Source organism: Mytilus californianus, unplaced genomic scaffold (genome assembly GCF_021869535.1).
Source record: "Mytilus californianus isolate M0D057914Y unplaced genomic scaffold, xbMytCali1.0.p SCAF_3, whole genome shotgun sequence".
NCBI lineage: Eukaryota > Metazoa > Mollusca > Bivalvia > Mytilida > Mytilidae > Mytilus > Mytilus californianus.
In genome coordinates, this window is record NW_026262679.1 from 90,307,705 (window position 1) to 90,325,855 (window position 18,151).

The 18,151-nt window shown below is 33.1% G+C and overlaps 1 protein-coding gene across 1 annotated transcript in view; it reads left to right on the top strand.

The window, feature by feature from the left end:
- The window catches only part of LOC127735373 (condensin complex subunit 3-like), a 37,106-nt gene extending 20,420 nt beyond the window's left edge, over positions 1 to 16,686 (top strand). Inside the window, exons 13-23 of the mRNA XM_052245530.1 lie at positions 51 to 266; positions 936 to 1,117; positions 3,978 to 4,152; positions 5,442 to 5,612; positions 6,783 to 6,903; positions 8,627 to 8,743; positions 11,189 to 13,070; positions 13,797 to 13,892; positions 14,428 to 14,514; positions 15,189 to 15,263; positions 16,484 to 16,686. Of these exons, the coding sequence (XP_052101490.1) occupies positions 51 to 266; positions 936 to 1,117; positions 3,978 to 4,152; positions 5,442 to 5,612; positions 6,783 to 6,903; positions 8,627 to 8,743; positions 11,189 to 13,070; positions 13,797 to 13,892; positions 14,428 to 14,514; positions 15,189 to 15,263; positions 16,484 to 16,514 (3,153 nt within the window). The 3' untranslated portion in view covers positions 16,515 to 16,686. The remainder of the gene's footprint in view (positions 1 to 50; positions 267 to 935; positions 1,118 to 3,977; positions 4,153 to 5,441; positions 5,613 to 6,782; positions 6,904 to 8,626; positions 8,744 to 11,188; positions 13,071 to 13,796; positions 13,893 to 14,427; positions 14,515 to 15,188; positions 15,264 to 16,483) is intronic.
- Positions 16,687 to 18,151: the final 1,465 nt, after the last annotated feature.

Consider the following 18,151-nt stretch of genomic DNA (forward strand, 5'->3'; position numbering starts at 1 on the left):
GTTCATCTTCCTTGCCATGAATTCAGGAAGAAAGAATTTTCTTTTTTCAGGCTTCCCAGATTGATGTTGAATGTGTCAGAGTGACTGCTCTGAAAGTCATGATTGATTTGTTACACATGCATGGGACAGAAGCTATTAAACATGCTGGAAAGAAGCCTGTTGAAGAACAGCTCAATACTAGTAGTGATCTCTATGAGGAACCAGCTGATAATTCTGAACAAGCATCAAAACTGGTAGCATTCCTTACAGCTTTCTTGGATAGCCAGGTATTCAATTAAGACAATTATTCTTGAATTTCTTCTGTGTAATAAAAAAGGTTAGCACTCTGTCTGTCTGTCAGCACTTCTATGTCAAATGATTAGATTGCCTCATGTGATTTCCATAATTTTCGTGCGCAGTCTTTATACCTATTAAAGGAAAGCCTCTTTCAATTTTTGTGAAAATTCGATCATCAAGATTATTCTCTTATTGGTTAAAAAATCCAAAAATTTGAGAAACATCTTTTTTCTAATCTTGGAGAGGGTGCTTTATTGCATTGACCTTGTCAGTCTGTCTGTTTATCCTAAAAAGTTCTCTAACACTCCTGAGGTACTACTAAACATAATGACTTCATAGTGTTCAACAGCTTGACAATGATGAGTTGTAACATGTAACACTTTTCTCAATCAAACACTTTCACAAATGTGCAAGCAGGGTTCTTGCTGCCATGTTAGTTTTCTATTTAAAATAGGTTTTTCTGATGGTGTATATAAGAATTAAAATTTAACAAGTGAACATATAATAACCAATTTCCTATCATGTTGATTTAATTCCAATGTTTCACTTTGTGATATACTTGACATGATGAAGTGCTAAAGATTTCAAACTGTTATACATGTATTTAGCATCTAGGATCAACTAAACAAGTTTATCTATATTAAGACATTCTGTTTCAGAACTCTGAACTACGTACAATTGCTGCAGAAGGCATGTCTAAGCTAATGTTGTCAGGAAGAGTGGTATCTTCAAAGATCCTGTCTCACCTATTATTGTTATGGTATAACCCAGTAACTGAAGATGATACACACCTACGTCATTGCCTTGGAACATTCTTGCCAATATTTGCTTTTGCTGGAAGGTAATTAATATACAGATTACAAACTTTTGAATTCAGTTAATGATATAGTTAAATGCTTCACACACAGTATTTATCTGATGTTCTTTTAAGCTTTTAAAAACTAGTAATGCCTGAAACATAAGCTATAAGCAGTGTTTGTTGAGTAAATTCCTATATCTGGATTAATATAAAAATAAGGAGATGTGGTATGATTGCTAATGAGACAACTATCCACAAAAGTTCAAATGAAGTGGATGTAAGCAATTATAGGCAACCGTACAACCTTCAACAATGAGAAAAACCCATACTGTATAGTCGGCTATAAAAGGCCTCGATATGAAAAAATATGAAACAATTTAATTGAGAAAACAAACTTCCTAATTTATAACAAAACAATTTACGAAAAACAAATATGACAGACATGAACCAACGACAACCACTGTGCTACAGGCTCCTGGCTTGAGACAAACACAAAAAGAATGTGGCAGGTTTAAGCATGTTGAAGTACTACTTGTATTTTCTTTAAAAAGATTGCATATCTTTTCTTAATTTGATCTGGAAGTATACAAATGTTCTTTTATATTTAGAAAAATTCCTTCTTATTTGAAATTATAACGGACACAAAATGCTACCAAACAAAACTGATCACTTTTCTAGAAAGGGATCACAGTTCAGTTTGCCATTATTTATTTAGTGGAAGAAGACTTTGAAGTCTTCTGAAATCCTATACTGCCGGCTGTAAAATCATTGAACCGTCACCAGGAGTGTTGCCGTATCCTTTTCTGTGCTTTACTGTTTCATAACTTCCGTGCCATATCTTGACACCGATGTTTACACATGATCGGTTTCAAGTTTGTCAAATAGCATCTGCATCATTGTGTAAAACAAAAGTACAGTTAGACTTGAAAAACAATCACTACCGTTTGTGTTATAATTTCTCATGTTTTAATGTTTTAATATCTACCTTTTTATTATGTCAATTATAAGATTTCATCTCATCTTACATGTACGTTACTTATTATTTACTTGTAACAGGATGTTTTTAAAGTTAGGTAGTACGCATGCGTTAATTTAATTATAATCAGAAACTCATTCGAATGATTCAGCGCTCTCTATTCACTGCCGTTTCTCGTTGGAGTAATCGGAATTAAACAACTGGATTATTAGGGTTAATCCAAACCACATTGGTTTCGTATCTGCACATGTGCATAAATGGGAAATTTAATTGTGCATCTGAAAGTTTCAAAATAATGATGAACAGAATTTTCATTAATTCAAACAATGCATCTTATGTTAATTTCAAGTATCTACGTGGAGAGTACGACTTCAACTCAATGATGCTAGACAAAAAATACACGGATTTAGTTGTTCCGTCTGTGTTCAAATCTATAACGCAATCAAGTCATATTCCGGTTTTAGAAAACATGTGTTTTTTAAAACGAAAGTTAGAATATTTCAGTATGTTATTGCGATAATAAAGAGTCAAAAGCACACTTATATCTGCTGGTGCTTTTCACTTCAAACAATGCACTGTCAGTTGACAGATTGAGAAATATCAATGTACGAACTAATGTCAGTTGACGGAATCCATATCGAAAGTTCGTAGATTTTATGTCAATCATTGTCGGAATGTCCCCAACGATTACCTTTATTGCCTTACGTTTCAAAGTTTTAAGTGATCAAAAACGGGATTTAACATATAAATAGTCCAGCTTTTTACCGTTATTCGTCATGAAGGTACCCCCATTACGACCCTCGAGTACGGAACCAATAATTTGTTGCCATCAATCATTCATGAAACATTTCAGAAAATGACCGTTTGACGCCTGATGGAAAATGGCATTCCTACCCTCGTACTTTTGTGTAAAAATATCAGACATGTTAGATGAAAAACAAATATTATTAACAACAGCAAATTAGTGGTTCACGATTTGGGTCAAGCACATACAGAAAATGAACGGGTTTGAAATGTTAACAAGTGCTCAAAACCCAATCCCTGACCTCAGACAAATCTGCATTGGATATATTTAGCATTTTTCAATATATGTTTATAATGAGAAAAACAAGTAACTGTGAACAACTAGAACAATTCATGATTAACTGATTGATGTTTGATGTTAAACCCTACTTTAAGCACACTTGACTAAAATCATGGTGGCCAGTTTTTTTTATACGAAGGAAGTTGGAATACCCAAAGTGAACTATCTACCTTTGACAGAAAAACTTTCAAGTGAAACCTAATTAATTGCTAGTATAATTGCTTGCATCAAGTTCCCCATGCTGAGACGAATGTATGGAATTATAGAAAATTTAATTTGAATCTACAGAATTGGTAGATTTTTTAGTTTAGTATAGTCAGTTTTGGTTGAGACATGAGTATTATTAAAGAATATTATTTTTGGAAGAAAAAAATATGTCGAAAGCAATAATGGGACAGAGCAGACTGGGTTGGTGTGGGCTGCTTTCACGGTAATTCAAGTTACCTTTTATGCATCTTCTTCCACTTCAGAGCTGTCAGCTCTTTGATTAAAATTAAAGATGCATAAACAAGAGTACATAACGATCAGAGCATTGAAATATCCACTTTACTATACTTGTAGGATATTATTCAGCCATTTCTGACATTCAATGTATCGAATAAATTCTTAAAAATTGAAAAGTAGCAAAGTGCTGCAGTCATTGTGAATTCACAGCGACAACAGATAGAGGTTTTATAATGTAAAATTGTATTTGTTGACTGACTGGAGTACAATGGAAATGCAGAGAATGGGTTGAAACATCACTTAAAAATATGAATATCAAACCAGTGGAAAATATGATTCACACATGTAGTAACATACAAATCATTACATTTTTTATTAAAGACTTCTTTGATTTTCAGATCTAACCAAGAAATGATTGAGGAAGCCTTCCTACCAACATTGAAGACCATAGTCAGTGCTCCATTGTCTAGTCCACTTGCTGAAGTCAATCCAGACAATGTGGCTGAATTGTTGGTACAACTGACAAACTCTAAATTGCTACTGGAAAATCAGAAATCTGAAGAACAAACTACTGTATGTATGCTTATCAAATACTATTGTATTATTAATATTATATTTATTTATTACAGCTGTTATCCTAATGCTAGTGAGTTAAAGGTTTGGTTGGCTTGCTTGCTTTGTTTGTATTCAAGTTTGCTCAAGCATTGTAATTAAGATTGACATCTGCAAACGATATAAGTAGGCAGAGTTAAACCTGTATAGAGGTAAATTTGATTATTTGATAATGTCCAATCAAATTTAAATATAATGTATACAAGTTTAACTCAGCCTTTTTATATTGTTTTCAGATGTCAATCTTAATTACAGTGCTTGAGCAAACATTAATACAAACAAAGCAAGCAAGCCAACCAAACCTCTAACTTGCTAGCATTAGTATAACAGCTCTAAATGATGATCTAGAATCAAATCTACTGAAATTTTCATGTTAGATATATTAACTGAAATATGAATTTTAAGTTCTCATACAAAGTTAGGGTGTAAAACAAACCAATAAAAAAGAATTGTCTTTCATAATATATTGAGGTATTGTGGAGCGCTATCAAGCATGTTTAGCCCTGCCACATTCTATATGTATCTTTTCATAGTAAGAAGCCTGTTTTTCAGTGGTTTTCATGTTGCTGCCTTTTATATTTGCTTTTGGTTTATTTTGTTACAAGAAAGGCATTGGTAGTTTGTTTGAAATGTTTCACATTTTGTCATGTTTGTGCCTTTTATAGCTGACTATACAGTATGGGTTTTGCTTTTGTTGAAGGCTGTAGATGACCTATAGCTGCCTAAATCCAAGTCATTTGGACTCTGGTGGAAATTTGTCTTTCTGGAAATCATTCCACATCTCCTTATTTTATAGCATATGGATAAATGATGAAATCATTCAAAGGAGTGTCGACTTAATTATATGCCAAGAATAAAATGTATTAGGCTAGGGAAATGTTGAGACCTCTTATCATTGCTTTGGTATTCTATCTAAAGTAAATTTAGTGACTAGTTTTCTTGATAATAGAGATGGCATTGAAAATTATAAGATAAATTAGGTCATGGGAACTTGTCATTACATGCTGTCTGCTAATACTTTTTAGCTATTACTATACATAATGAAATTCATTCTGTTTTTAGTCTTTATAGTAGAATTAGCTAATGACAACTTGCAATCACATACTATATGTTTATATTTTTTAGAAGAATCAAGGCCATGATAATTTAGCAATTACGATACATAATGAAATTCTGTCTGTTTATAGTTATAGTAGAATTTAGTGAATGACAACTTTTAATGACGTACTATCTGTTTTATATTTTTTTAGGAGAATCCAGGCCATGACAACTTAGCTATAACAATATGTAATGAAATTCTGTCTAACCCTGAGGCCAATACTCTGAAGGTGTTCGTCAAAGTCTTAAACCAGCTGGAATTTTCACCTAATAATGTTGTTAACCTTAAAGAGATTGCAGTGCTAACTGAGAAGATTTCAAAAGTAATTATACATACTGCATTTACTTGTCCGCTCGTCCAATAATTATTTCCGTCACACTTTCACAGGTACTACAGAACAGAATTTGATTCAGGAGCTTGATAGTGATGAGTTGTAATCTGTGAGCAATATTTTTGGGGTCTGTCAGACACCTTCTTCCTGTTTGCCTATTCTTTGAATTTTTCAATTTGTTGAATGAACTTAAAGTTTTTGTCACACAATTCTTAAGTTCTACTGAACAGAATGACATACTATTTCACCAGCAGCTTGAGAGATAAGTTGGAAGGTGTGAACACTTTTCATATTTGTCAGACACCTACTTCCTGTTTGCTGATACTTTGAATTTTTCAATATGTTGAATGAACTTAAAAAAATTTGTCACACTATTATCAAAAAGTGTTGAACAACATGACTTTATATTTAGTCATTAGCTTGGCAGTGATGAGTTGTAACTTGTAAGGGCTTTTCAGATCTGTCTGATAACTATTTCCTGTTTCCGATAATTTGAATTTGGAGTGGGGTTATGCTAAGCACAACAATGTGAGCAACTTATATTTTCTGTTTACATATCTAAATGAGGAGGCCAGTTTTAAGAGTATTGCTTCTGCCACTATCAGATCAAATTGATCAGTATGACTATGTCCTGAAGCTAACATGCACAGTGTAGTTTGTCACTTTTCATTATGCCGCTAAGATTATCTAGGAGATCATTTGGAAAAGAAATTAATTTTGACGAATGTATTTCTGTCATCTGATTTGGTCAGTGGACAACCAAATCTAACAACACATCACAATATAACCTAATGAAACAATTCTGGTCCAAAAACCACTAGGAATTTCTAACAATGTACAACGAAACTCTTAAATGTAAATAGAATTGGTAAAGTAATAGCTTAAATTTGAGTTCATGACAATTCGAATAAATACTGTGGATTCAATAATATTCGTTGGATACTAATTTTAGCGGATTTCGTGGGTACTGGGGAACCATGAATATAAATGTTCAATGAATTACAAATTTTCTAAAGGAATGTATGCAAACTTTGCCAAAGACACGAAATTAAATATCCAAGAAAATGCAAGTTTTCATCAATCCACGAAAATTGGTACCCACGAAAATAAATGAATCCACAGTAATAATAAATAAAAAATGATATTCAATTTATTTTAAAGGTTATAAAGGACAACCCATGTCTGAAGACAGTAGAAAAGATCAAAGCTTATGTTAATTCATTGCTTCCTGAGGAATCCCCAAGCATGGAAGAAGATAATAACACTGATGAGCAAACAGAAGGTAATCAAAATTTGTAAGAATGACAAAGAGGCTGTAAAGACAAGATAGCAATGTATATTTTACTTTGTCCTGTCAAAAGTATTGTACATGAAGAAAATTTGTATTGGTTTTAGGAGAGCTGACCCAAGAGGCCTTTATGAGTTTTTGCTATCAATTGTTGTACAGGGTTCGTTTTCATATTCCTGTCTTATAAAAATAAGGAGATGTGGTATGATTGCCAATGAGACAACTATCCACCAAAGTTCAAATGAAGTGGATGAAAGCAATTAAGCAATTATAGGCAACTGTACGGCCTGCAACAATGAGAAAAAAACCATACCATATAGTCTGCTATAAAAGGACCTGACATGAAAAATATGGAACAATTCAATTGAGAAAACTAACGGCCTAATTTATAATAAAACAATTTACAAAAAACAAATATGACAGACATAAACCAACGACAACCACTGAACTACAGGCTCCTGACTTGGGACAGGCACATAAAGAATGTGCGGGGTTAAGCATGTTTGTGAGCGCTCAACCCTCCTCCTATCCTGGGACAGTGGTGTTACAGGACAACATAAGAACAAACTATAAAAATCAGTTGAGAATGGCTTAACTCATTATACTTTTTTTAAACTTATTTCTTGGCAAGAATGTAAAAGTACTTATATCTGAATGCCTATAAATTCTACCACCTTTTATGTATGGGATACTAGTTTAATTTGATGTTATAAGTGCTGATGTACTTTTTTGTTTCACCTTGACAGAGTCAAAAAGCGAGACATAGGTATGTTGTTTCTGGCGGCGGCGTCAACAATGTATTAGTTTGTGATTAGGTCTAGTTTATGGTGAACCACTAGTGGTAGGTCAATGATATTTGGTATGCAGTTGTATTAGCATTGGCACATCTCATTTCCATCGATTATTTGGCCTGCCCCCTCAGTCATGATATATTGGCTTTGAAACTTTTGCTTAGTTTACATGTATTAGTTTGTAATTAGGTCAGTTTATGGGGAACCACTAGTGGTAGGTCAATGATATTTGGTATGCAGTTGTATAAGCATTGGCATATCTCATTTCCATGGAGATTATATGGCGCCGCCCCCTCAGTCATGGTCTATTGACTGAAACTTTTGCTTTGTTAACATGTATTAGTTTGTGATTAGGTCAGTTCATGGGGAACCATTAGTGATAGGCCAATGTTAATTAATTCGTATGCAGTTGTATAAGCATTAGCACATCTCATTTCCATGGAGAATATTTGGCCCTGCCCCTTCAGTCATGGTCTATTAACTTTGAAACTTTTGATTAGTTTACATGTATTAGTTTGTGATTTGATCAGTTTAAGGTGAACCACTAATGTTAAGTCAATGATATTTGTGCAAGTTTCATTTCCATGGATATTATATAACCCCACCCCTCATCATGGTTCATTGACTTTGAAACTTTTACATAGTTTACAAGTTAATGTTTGTGTTTAGGTTTATTTAAAGGGAAAGACTTATGATAAGTCAATGATATTTGGTATGCAGTTGTATTAGCATTTGCACATCTCATTTCCATGGAGATTGTTTATCCATGTACCTTCAGTCATGGTTCATTGACTTTGAATATTTGCATAACTTGCATGTTAAAGTATTACTATTTTAATTTCAACATTTGCATTATCAAAAATACAAAAAGGCGAGACATATCTCTGTGTTAACAGTTTATGATAGTTTATAATACCTTTTTGTAGCCACAGAGGAGAAAGGTGATGAAGATGCCAACACTACAATTGACCGTTCAGCTCTTAATGACACAGCTCAACAATTGGAAGGATCCTTGTTTCAAGAATCAAGAACTTTGAAGAGAAGTAAATAATTGTTTTGTTGAATTTTCAGAATTTTATATTATTAACTATAAAATGTAGTTTTACAATTTTCCCTTATGTGCAGGGGTCACCACACCAGGCAAAGTGAGCGACATAGTCGCCCTAGCACTCCCCACTTTGCTCTAGAGAAGCCCCAGGGAGAAGTTTATGTCGCCCTCGATTTTTAGTAAAATTCCCCAATGTCCCCTCGTGATTTTTGAAAAATCCTCAAGCCAAACATAAACGATCCGATAATTGACGAATATACAAAATATGTTTTCCCAGAATTCAGAACTGATTTGTCCGTGGTATTATACTCCAACATTAAAATTGCTTGACAGGATGTACTATAAGCAAGGAACAAGAATAAAACTAGATTTTGCGATGTTTGTTTATTGACCGCCATCTTTGTTATTGAAATTGTAGAGGGCGCCCTTTTATCTTTTCAAAACTCTTATCATTTACCTAATCCATATTAATATGCAATTTTAATTTGATTATCTTATATTTACTGATAGATATCAAAATTTGATGCTTCATTAAAAATTTCTCATTTCTTTTCAAATGTTGCATAATGTGAACTGGAATCCGCTTGTTCTTTTAACTGTACAAAGTTTAGTAGTCAGCTGGGAACCAGGACAATGATGTATAAACTACAAAATGTAGTAGGTTTTTCAGGATTTGGTGTTACAGACTGCTGCATGTGCTTTGTTTTAGCTAAAGGTCCTTTAAACAATATTTTGATGAATACTATAACATTAATTCGCTAAAGGACGGCACTATTTTACTTCCAAAGTCGTATATTTTTGTAAACTAGTACGTACGAATTTTCCGCTGCGTCTCGCACCATATTTGATTTCGATTTACAAGTGTTTATTCAATTTCCGGTAATGAAAAATACACAACTTTTTTTATGTTACTTTTTGTGATTTTGTCATATTTTAACACTCGTGAAGTGTTCTAGAATTATTTATATGCATTTCCAATGGCAACTTGATGCTGGGAAACGGCCTTTTCCATGAAAATACCACAAACAATCGCACACGGTTTGAAATTAACAGAGTTTCACTATACATTTTCAACAAGTGACAAACAGTTTTTCTTTCTGAATTCCTATAAAAAATAATTTAAAGAACAAATATATTTTTTAATTATGATCTTAGCAATGAAAGACATTGAAACCGTATTCAAGATATTTTAACTTACTTATCAATTGATTATTATTTTTTTAAAGGGTTCTTGCTTTATTTAATGTTGTTAAACACAATTGTGAGCAATTCAAAACATACTTTTGTTTGAAAAATCTTTGAGATGCAGCAAAATTTGACCAATCTCAAATCTTCAATTCATTCAGACCTAGCTGCACAACTGTAGCTCTTATGGTCCTTATGATATTTTTTGACAATTTGCTTCGGTAGGTACAAATGTAATTCAGACCACAAGCATGGCAAGGCGAGGAAATACTACCTTAGCAGTTGTCATGCAAAAATGTGTTGAAAAATAACAAAAAGATGAAGATGCTTGGAAAATTTGATTCTTAAAAAGTATTAACGCGATCCTTCAATTTTCCCTGAAGTGTCCCTGTTGGGGCTTCACTTCTCCCAGAAGTATCCCTGTTGGGTCTTCACTTCTCCCTGTTTGGCAGCCAGGGAGAAGTCACTTCTCCCTATAATTCTGAAGTGTGGTGACCCCTGTATGTGAACTTAATTTTTTCTTTTAGAATTATGATTGAATGCACACATACACAATGAAGTATGGTTTCTAGGAACAATTAAAATGAAATCTTTGAAATAAAATTCAAAAACATTTAGCTGTTAAATTTATCATACTTTTTTTTTAAATTGTATGTCATATTTATTTCCTCACTTTCTATTATATCCTCACAAATGAATGGGAAGTATGCTGCAATAAACTTACCTGTCTGTTCATCTACTAGTCTGATGGTAAACTCACAATCTATAATTTTCTTTACATATTTCTCAGCATTTGTTTTGAAAAATAATTTGATAGCTTGTATAGAATTTGATAATTTTGTGTGGTTCTGTTTAAGTGATTTTCATATTTGCTAGGCAGTCACTTCCTGTTTGAAAGTCCTTGGAATTTTTTTTATTATACCCAATAAGCATGGAATTTTCCTGCAATAGGTAACGTGTTTGGTATACTTTGCTTGACATTGCTTGCAACTTATCATTCAATATGGTGTTGCTTGTTAGTTTTTATTTACAAAAGTTATTTCTATTGTAAGAATTTATAGGTTTTACTCATTTTGACAAAAGGAATGTAAAGGGAATGCACATTTGACTTTTTTGTTTTTGAAAGAAAAGGCATGGCATTTAGAAAAAAACCTATGATGGGGAGAAAAGGGACATGGAGGTTTGTAGGTTGGTTATGATAATTCGCTTTACTCATTTGCTTTTCTAAAGTATAAAGTTATATTTATCTTTTCAGTAAAATCAATAACATCAACCAAGTCATTAGATGCATCAGAGTTAGAAGCTGATATCAGAGAATTACCAGTTTTTCCAGAAATTCAGGAAGAACCAGATACACCAAGGTTGATTGGAGTAAAAACACCATCTAAAAATGTTAAACGAACACCAGCCAAAGGTATAACACCTCTTAAAGGTCAAACCACCAAGACAATGAAACCATCTAAACTTACAGATGTAGAAAGCAGAACTGCTACATCTTCTGAAGATAACCCTGACACTGAATCTGTATCTTCTGGGAAAGAAATTACTTCAAAGGAAAAATCTACATTAAGAGGCAGAACACCAACAAAAAGAAAAAAAAAAGATGAGGAAGAAAGCCCTGTTCAAACCAAATCACCTAAGAAGAGTTCACCTGTTAAGAAATCTCCAACAAGGAAAGAATCCCCTTCTAAGTCTCCAGCTAGAGCAGATAAATCTCCAAGAGGGAGAACACCCACAAAAAGGAAAACAACTACCGAAGAACAAAGCCCAGTTCACAGAAAGTCATCTAAAAAGAGTTCACCAGCTAGAGTTGAGAAATCACCTGGTAGAGGAAAAACACCTACTAAAAGAAAAGCAGCAGCAGAAGAAAGTCGTTTGCAGGGCAAATCACCTAAAAAGCTGACACCTGCTAAAAAATCTCCCCCAAAAACAGAAAGTATTGGTAAAAGCCGAACAGCCACAAGAGGCCAGAAAACTGCTGAAAGAGTGCAAACCCCTGCAAAAAGAAAATCTCCAGCAAGAGGGAAATCAGCAAAATCCCCATCTAGATCAGAAACACCTTCAAAAGGAACACCACAAAAAGGCAAATCTCCAAACAGGAAAGAGACTGCAGCAAAAAGCAAATCTCCTAGAACAGAGATGCCTACAAAGGATAAATCGCCTAGAACAGTGACACCTACAAAAAGCAAATCTAATACCAGAACAGAGACTCCAACCAGAGCAACACCTCCAGTGAAAAGAACAACTAGGGGTAAATCTCCAAAAACATTGACTCCAACAAAAGGACAGCCATCAGCCAATGCCCCAACTCCAGGGGACAAAAAGATACAAAGCAAAGAAAAACCTTCAGAGAGTCCAGCTTCTGTTAGAAGTAGAAGGGCAGTAGACCAAAAGAAAGATGGAGCTAAACCAGTAGGTAGTACATCCAAGAAATCACCATCTCCAGTGAAAAATACTGGCAGGAGTACTAGAGGAAAGACATCATCTTTACTCTCTGATGATGAGCTGTCATCAAATTCCTCAGTAAAATCACCAAGGGTCAATAAAAAGGCTGTATCTGCTTCATCAGAGGATGAGGATGATATACCATCAACTGACTCATCTGTAATCTCTGTCACAAGAAGTACCAGACGCAATAGAAATGTGTCAGGAGAGCCATCAACTAATTCTCCTGTTGTTTCTGTGACCAGAAATACAAGACGTGCCAGGAATATGGTATGTGACGATGACTTACCCTCCACCGATTCAACTCTGAAGACAAGCCCAAGAAATACTAAGAAGAAAGTGCTAGCCAAAGGTACCAGATCAAAAGCCATAAATACTCCTTCAGTATCTGACGAGGAAGATACAATGTCAACTGATTCATCAATTAAAAAAACAGTCAGGGGTACCAAGAAAAAACTCATATCAGACAGTTACGAGTCTGTAAAATCTTCAACCAGATCGACAAGAAATAAGCCAGTTGATACCTCAGATGATGATTCTGTGAAATCTACAGCTAGTGGTAGACGTTCTGCAGCAACTAAAAAGGTATCTGATGACGACACAGATTCCTCTGTTGTATCAGGGACCAGGAGAACCAGGACAAAAGGTTCTACCAAACCTTCCATTACATTACAAGAACTAGCTGCAGACAGGTATGGTAGAAAAGTGACTTGAATAAAGGGGTTTTGGGTCAATAATAAAAATGTTATCAGCAATGAGACTTGAATACATGTTTTAGAAAAAATATTTAATTAGAAAAGCCGAATTTAAGATGTTCAAGTTTTCTTTTATTAATAAAATATATTTGATGTTAAAAACTTAACAGATAAAGCAGTAAACTATTTCTTTCCTTATAACTTACAGAAAACAAGTGGTCAAGATTTGGTAGAAATTTTCTTTTTGAATCCAATCATAAATGTTGAAACAACAGAACATATGAATTCTTACTCAGTTGCCAGAAAATTAAAATATTTCTCCCAGTTGAAATTAGATTTTCAACATTCAAACTTTTAAGAGCATGTTTTTTTCGAAAAATTTAAATACCTCATTCTATCAAAAATTAAGAAATATTTAAACTCATGTTAAAACAGAAGGGAAGAATTGGTTTCCCCCAAATGTTTATAGGTCATTGTGTAAAATCATATTTTCAAATAGGATAACAATGGTGCTGTTTCCAATGAAGCTACTGATAACATGACTAAATTAGCTACCAATCACAACACCTAGAAATACTGTTATATTGTGTAATTTAACCATTAATAGTTGTATAATTTGCCATATAATGAAAGTTTAATAACTTTCCTTTTATATGAGAACAAACAGCATTTTATAAATTTCCAGATTAAGCATGGTTAATTTATTATTATGTCTATTTTTAGTGATTCTGAAAGTGGTTCTCCAGCTAAGGTATCCCATCATCGGATTAAATCAACTAGGAAAATGACTAAAGACCTGGAAACTGTTTTAGATGAAAGGTAAAGATAAAATATGATGTTAAAATTAAACATTTAATCCTAGATTATAAGAATTTTTAAAAAGAGGTCTTAAAACTTTACAAGTAATACTGATCTTGTAATTAACTATAGTTTTCAGGCTTGTTTTCTGACATACTGCATGAAAATAGTTTTAAAATAGACAGCTGTTTAGAATATGATTTTTTTTTCAATTTGCTAGACACTTTTCGGATATTGTAATTATGGATATTAAGTGGTCACAAGTTAATGATAAAGGTCTTGTACAATTCCAGAGCTCCAAATTATTGCTATAAATTTGGAAGATAAAACCATCAACTATGGTTTGCATGGTAATAAATGATAAAAATCTTATATTGCTTTAATTTTCGTGAATAAGCTACCTAAAAATTGTGTCAAATATATTGTGTGTGTCCTGTCATTTGTAAGAGACATTCTTATTACCTCCTATAAAATTGTTGTCAGTGGCAGCATCATGTAAACAAAAAGAAAACTGCAGTGTCTTTAATTTATTTGATTGTTTTCTCCACAATTGTAGTGATTTGGATACCGTATTTGAATCTCCATCCAGAGGAACAAGGTCAGCAAAACCAGCTAAAAAGGCTAAAGATGAAGAAGTTTCAAAGTAAGAACTTTCAATGTGAAAATGTCAATTCCTCAATGATCAGTTAAACATCATTCTTACACATCTGACCTGACATTTATAAAAGAATGATCTTTAAAAAAAGCCAAAGTTATTTTGGGTTTAAGGCTTTGTTATATTATGAATTATTATGTAAATGTTCATTTGTATTATTTATTTTAACCAAATGATTTTCAATTGTTTTCCCTTTAAGGTGGTACATAACACTACAGGGAGATAACTCTGTAAAAGTCAGCTGAATGTTTCAATCACGTCCTATTGTTAAGGAAATATTAAGATTCTCAATGATCAAAATTAGTGTTTGTCAAACTGCTATATATCCAATGAAATTTTTCCGATAAAGTGTGTGGTTCAAGTTTTTTGAAATTTTTATATTTTTGTCAAAGGGTCAAAGTAAATATTTGTCAAAATTTTATGAAAATTAAACGAGCCAAATTAATTTTAGTCAGGGTGTTTGGTACCACCTTAAGCATGTTAAGTACAATTTATATACTAAAATAAGTATTTATAAACTTGCATATAAGGTCATCAGCCCTACAAATAACTGTATATTTCTAAACATTGTGAAAAATAATTAAATATTATTTGGTTAAAGATATTGATATCTATTTGTTTAAATGTTTTAAATATTTTTTTGATAATTTAAAAATTTCCAGTGAGAAGAAAGGTAAACCAACATTGAGGTCCAAACAAGATAGCAAGGCACCAGAACTCGATCAGCCTAGATCAAGGTAAGTTTTACATATCAAATTGAGTAACAAAAAACTTTCAGAGATTTGAGAATAGTAGGAAGTATATTCTTCACAGTAAGTTTACTGGTTTATAATGTCAAAGGCAGGATCTAACTTCCTGTATAATTAAATATAGAGTTTTTGATCTCGTAGCTTTATTGATTTTAGCATTCTGAGAAATAATATATAGATTACCTAAAAAAAACTATGAATCTAATAAAGCATCATTTTGATAAAACCTCTAACTGATACAGAATTGTTTCTTTGTCGATGGCAATTAGTAGCAAGACATTCAGTTTAACCTGGGTTTGTCATTTTGTTCTTGGAGAATTCATTTTTTGAGTGAAATTTTGTAATGTGGACTTGCAGGTCTGGCATTTGACTAAATTATTACTAAAATATAAACTCAAAATGAAAAAAAAAAGAAAAAATCAGTAACAGTGCACAATGCAAAAATGTTTGCTAATAAAAAATCCTGAGAGAAGTTTTCTTCCTGCACAATCAGACTTAAAATTTTTCATATAAGTTCAAATATGAATAGGTCAAAACACAAACAGGCACATATATTATATCGTCTACTTGCTTTCCCTAGAAACTGTTGGTAAGAACATGCAAAACAGAAATCTCTTGAAAACATTGACAAAAAACCATAGAATAAAAATAAAAAATTCTACTAAAACTTAGAAAGGGGGATCTCATCCACAGTGAACCTAATATAGTTTTCTCGTTTGAATTGTTTTACATTGTCATTTCAGGGCCTTTTATAGCTGACTGTGCAGTATGGGCTTTGCTCATTGTTGAAGGCCGTACGGTGACCTATATTTGTTAATTTCTGTGTCATTTGGTCTCTTGTGGAGAGTTGTCTCATTGGCAATCATACCACATCTTCTTTTTTATATAGTTGAATTGTTTTAAAATCCCTAAATGAACAAAATTACAGGATTAAAACAATATTAGTATAGTGAAGAAAATTATAGAAATCATTTGTACTCTGCTAGAAACAGAAAAAAAAATTGATCGGCCAATCCTCGCATTTTCTATCTCGGCTTCATACAAATATTTTAAACACTACACTATGTATACATGTAAATTATATAATTAGTTGACAGTAGAAATACTGAAAATGCATGCAATAGTTTTTTTCAATCACACAGCTGCTATTTTGGGGGGTATGTTCGTGTAATTATTTATGAATGAATTTTATTTTTTTATTTTTACAGGAGAACTCTGAGAAGCAAACAGACAGATTAATTAACATTAGATGGCAGCAGTAGTTTGCTCTTATTAATACCAGAACATCAATATAAACTTTGTTAATTTATACATGCATTAATTAAGCAATATTTGATTAGTCTATTTCATGTGTTCATTTTTGTAAAAGTTCTGACATTTTATTATTTTAAATTAAATAATTCAAAATTTGTGTTTTATTTTTACAACATATGGTGTAGAAAGGAAATATGGGAGTTATGTGGACAAGTAATACTATTATAACCCCACCACATTTTGTGCCTGAAATAATGTATTGTTTGTTGGTGGTGGTTGTATGCTATTGTACTGTACTTTTTTGTTGTAACTACTTTTATCTCATTCATGTCTTATTAGAAAAACAACTGATCACCAGCTTGAAGGGAATTTCTTTAACTTTAAATTGACCTTTATGGAGTAGTTTGAAAATCATCACTAATCAATTATTTTTGCAGGAGCTTCATCTCTTTTGAATGTTAGTTATATTGAATATTGTATTGTAAGCACTCTCTCACCTACATTTCTTGTTGAATTTTTATGAAGTTTATATCAAACGCTTTTGGTTTTTTTGGTTAATGTCCATGGACAGATAAAATTGTGCATCAAACACTGGGGAAATTGTTATGATGTTTTATTCTTTAGAATGGACAACTAGTTTTTGTTGATAGTTTAACCTTTTTAGCTTTGACTGAAATTAAAATATCCATTTACCTTAGAACCAACACAAATTATTGTTAAAGTAGGTCTGAAAGGTAAAGAGTCCAACTTTAAAATCACTGTGACCTGCATGTCATGCTTATTTGACTGTCTTCAATTTTTGTCGAGCCTGCGACTTTTGTCACAGAAAGCTCGACATAGGGATAGTGATGTGGAGGCGGCGTTAGTTAAACTTCTTAAAAACTTTATATTTTAGAAGGTGGAAGGTCTGGATGCTTCATACTTTGTATATGGATGCCTCATGTTACGAAGTTTCTGTCAGTCACATGTCCAATGTCCTTGACCTCATTTTCATGGTTCAGTGACTACTTGAAAAAAAAGTTCAGATTTTTTGTAATGTTAAATTCTCTCTTATTATAAGTAATAGGATAACTATATTTGGTATGTGCGTACCTTGCGAGGTCCTCATGCCCATCAGACAGTTTTCACTTGACCTCCACCTCATTTCATGGATCAGTGAACAAGGTTAAGTTTTGGTGGTCAATAAAATTGAGAATGGAAATGGGGAATGTGTCAAAGAGACAACAACCCGACCATAGAGCAGACAACAGCCGAAGGCCACCAATGGGTCTTCAATGCAGTGAGAAACTCCCGCACCCGGAGGCGTCATTCAGCTGGCCCCTAAACAATTATGTATACTAGTTCAGTGATAATGGACTTCATACTAAACTCCAAATTATACACAAGAAACTAAAATTAAAAATGATACAAGACTAACAAAGGCCAGAGGCTCCTGACTTGGAACAGGCGCAAAAATGCGGCGGGGTTAAACATGTTTTTTGAGATCTCAACCCTCCCCCTATACCTCTAGCCAATGTAGAAAAACAAACGTACAACAGTACGCACAGTAAAACTCAGTTTAAGAGAAGTCCGAGTCCGATGTCAGAATAGGAAACAAAAGAAAATAAACAAAATGACAATAA